This window comes from Mus pahari, chromosome 19 (assembly GCF_900095145.1).
Source record: "Mus pahari chromosome 19, PAHARI_EIJ_v1.1, whole genome shotgun sequence".
In the NCBI taxonomy this organism is placed as follows: domain Eukaryota; kingdom Metazoa; phylum Chordata; class Mammalia; order Rodentia; family Muridae; genus Mus; species Mus pahari.
Genome location: NC_034608.1, coordinates 22,715,111 through 22,716,463, shown reverse-complemented (window position 1 = coordinate 22,716,463; position 1,353 = coordinate 22,715,111). Strand labels below are relative to the sequence as shown.

The following is a 1,353-nucleotide window of genomic DNA, read 5'->3' as shown; positions in this document are numbered from 1 at the left end:
AGTGAGTTCCAGGACAGCCAGGGCTATACAGAGAAACCCTGTCTCGAAAAAACAAAAGAAAAAAATACTGGCACATTTTTGTACCCATGAGGGACCATGGAGCCTGTCCTGTCCTGCCCATCCAACTGAGTCCAGTTGGGGTACATCCTAGGCTACTCTTCCAGGGTGACTCAGACAACCCCAACCACCCCAAACCCAGCTCCTGGCCACTCTCCCTTTGGACTTTATATAGCTTCTGAGTCTTACCTGTTCCAACTATTGTGAAGCCAGGACAACTCTGAGAAGCCAGGTGGCTCTTGGAACTCAGGGCTGAAAATGTTCAGGGGAGGGGAAAGGGAAGCCAGGACTCCCAGGGAGGAGACGGTAAGAGATGGCTGACCTTGATGGTGTCATAGGCGCCGGTGATGAGNGCAATGAAGAGGCTCAGCACCATGTAGATGAAGAGGCTGATGAAGGAGTAGAAGTACAGCTGGGAGAAGAGCCACACCAGGTTGTTGTGACTCTGCTGGGCCTGCATGGCCGCGAACGTCACAAACATGTCGTCTCCGTTGATGAGCGAGAACAGACATTCGGACACCATGGACAGCGAGCGGAACTGTAGGCAGTGAGGTNAAGGGAGAAGATACATGAGTGGGGGGCTGTTGGGCTCACTAGGGTTCAGTGGGCAGGAAGATGGCAACTGGGCCCATCTGAGGATCACCATATCAATGCAAGGTCATGGGGTCAACAGAAAGTTCACAGGGTCAAGGGCTGGTTCCTCAGGACTCAGAGGGGCTGACAGGTGGAGTAACACAAACAAGACAGTCATCAGTGACCACAAGAACGACCAAGTCACAGGGTCAATGTCAGGAGCATTGAGGGTTAGAAGGGACAGAACACAAAACTGCTACAGGGTGCATAGGAGGTGGCTCAGCTGGTAAAGTTCTTGACTAGAAAGCATGAGGTCCCAAGTTTGATCCCCAGCACCTACATAAAAAACTGGGTGTGAAAGTGTGCTTGTAATCCCAGCACTGGGAGGTGGAAACAGGAGGATCCCTTGGAGCTCACAGGCCAGCTAATTTATCCTAATCATGAGCTACAGGTCAATTAGACCCTGTGTGGACATTCGGCCACCTGCCTTTAACCTCAGCACTCTGGAGGCAGACACATGCCTGTAAATTTGAGGCTAGCCTGACTTGTACAGTGAATTCCAGGATAGTCGGGGCTACACTGTGAGACCTTGTCTAGAAACAAAACAAACCTATTAGGTAAATGAGCTTTTAGAGTGATAGTAAAGGCTGAGCTGTGGCTTCCACATACATGTGTATACAGAGTACATACATGTATACACACACACACACACACACACACACA

At 50.4% G+C, this 1,353-nt stretch overlaps 1 protein-coding gene across 1 annotated transcript in view; it reads right to left on the bottom strand.

Annotated features, from left to right (window-relative positions):
• Positions 1–36: 36 nt before the first annotated feature.
• Mcoln1 (mucolipin 1) overlaps positions 37–1,353 on the bottom strand; it is an 11,461-nt gene continuing 10,144 nt past the window's right edge. The window contains exons 6-7 of the mRNA XM_029532066.1: positions 740–774; positions 37–595 (exon numbers count right to left, since the gene is read on the bottom strand). Of these exons, the coding sequence (XP_029387926.1) occupies positions 320–595; positions 740–774 (311 nt within the window). The 3' untranslated portion in view covers positions 37–319. The remainder of the gene's footprint in view (positions 596–739; positions 775–1,353) is intronic.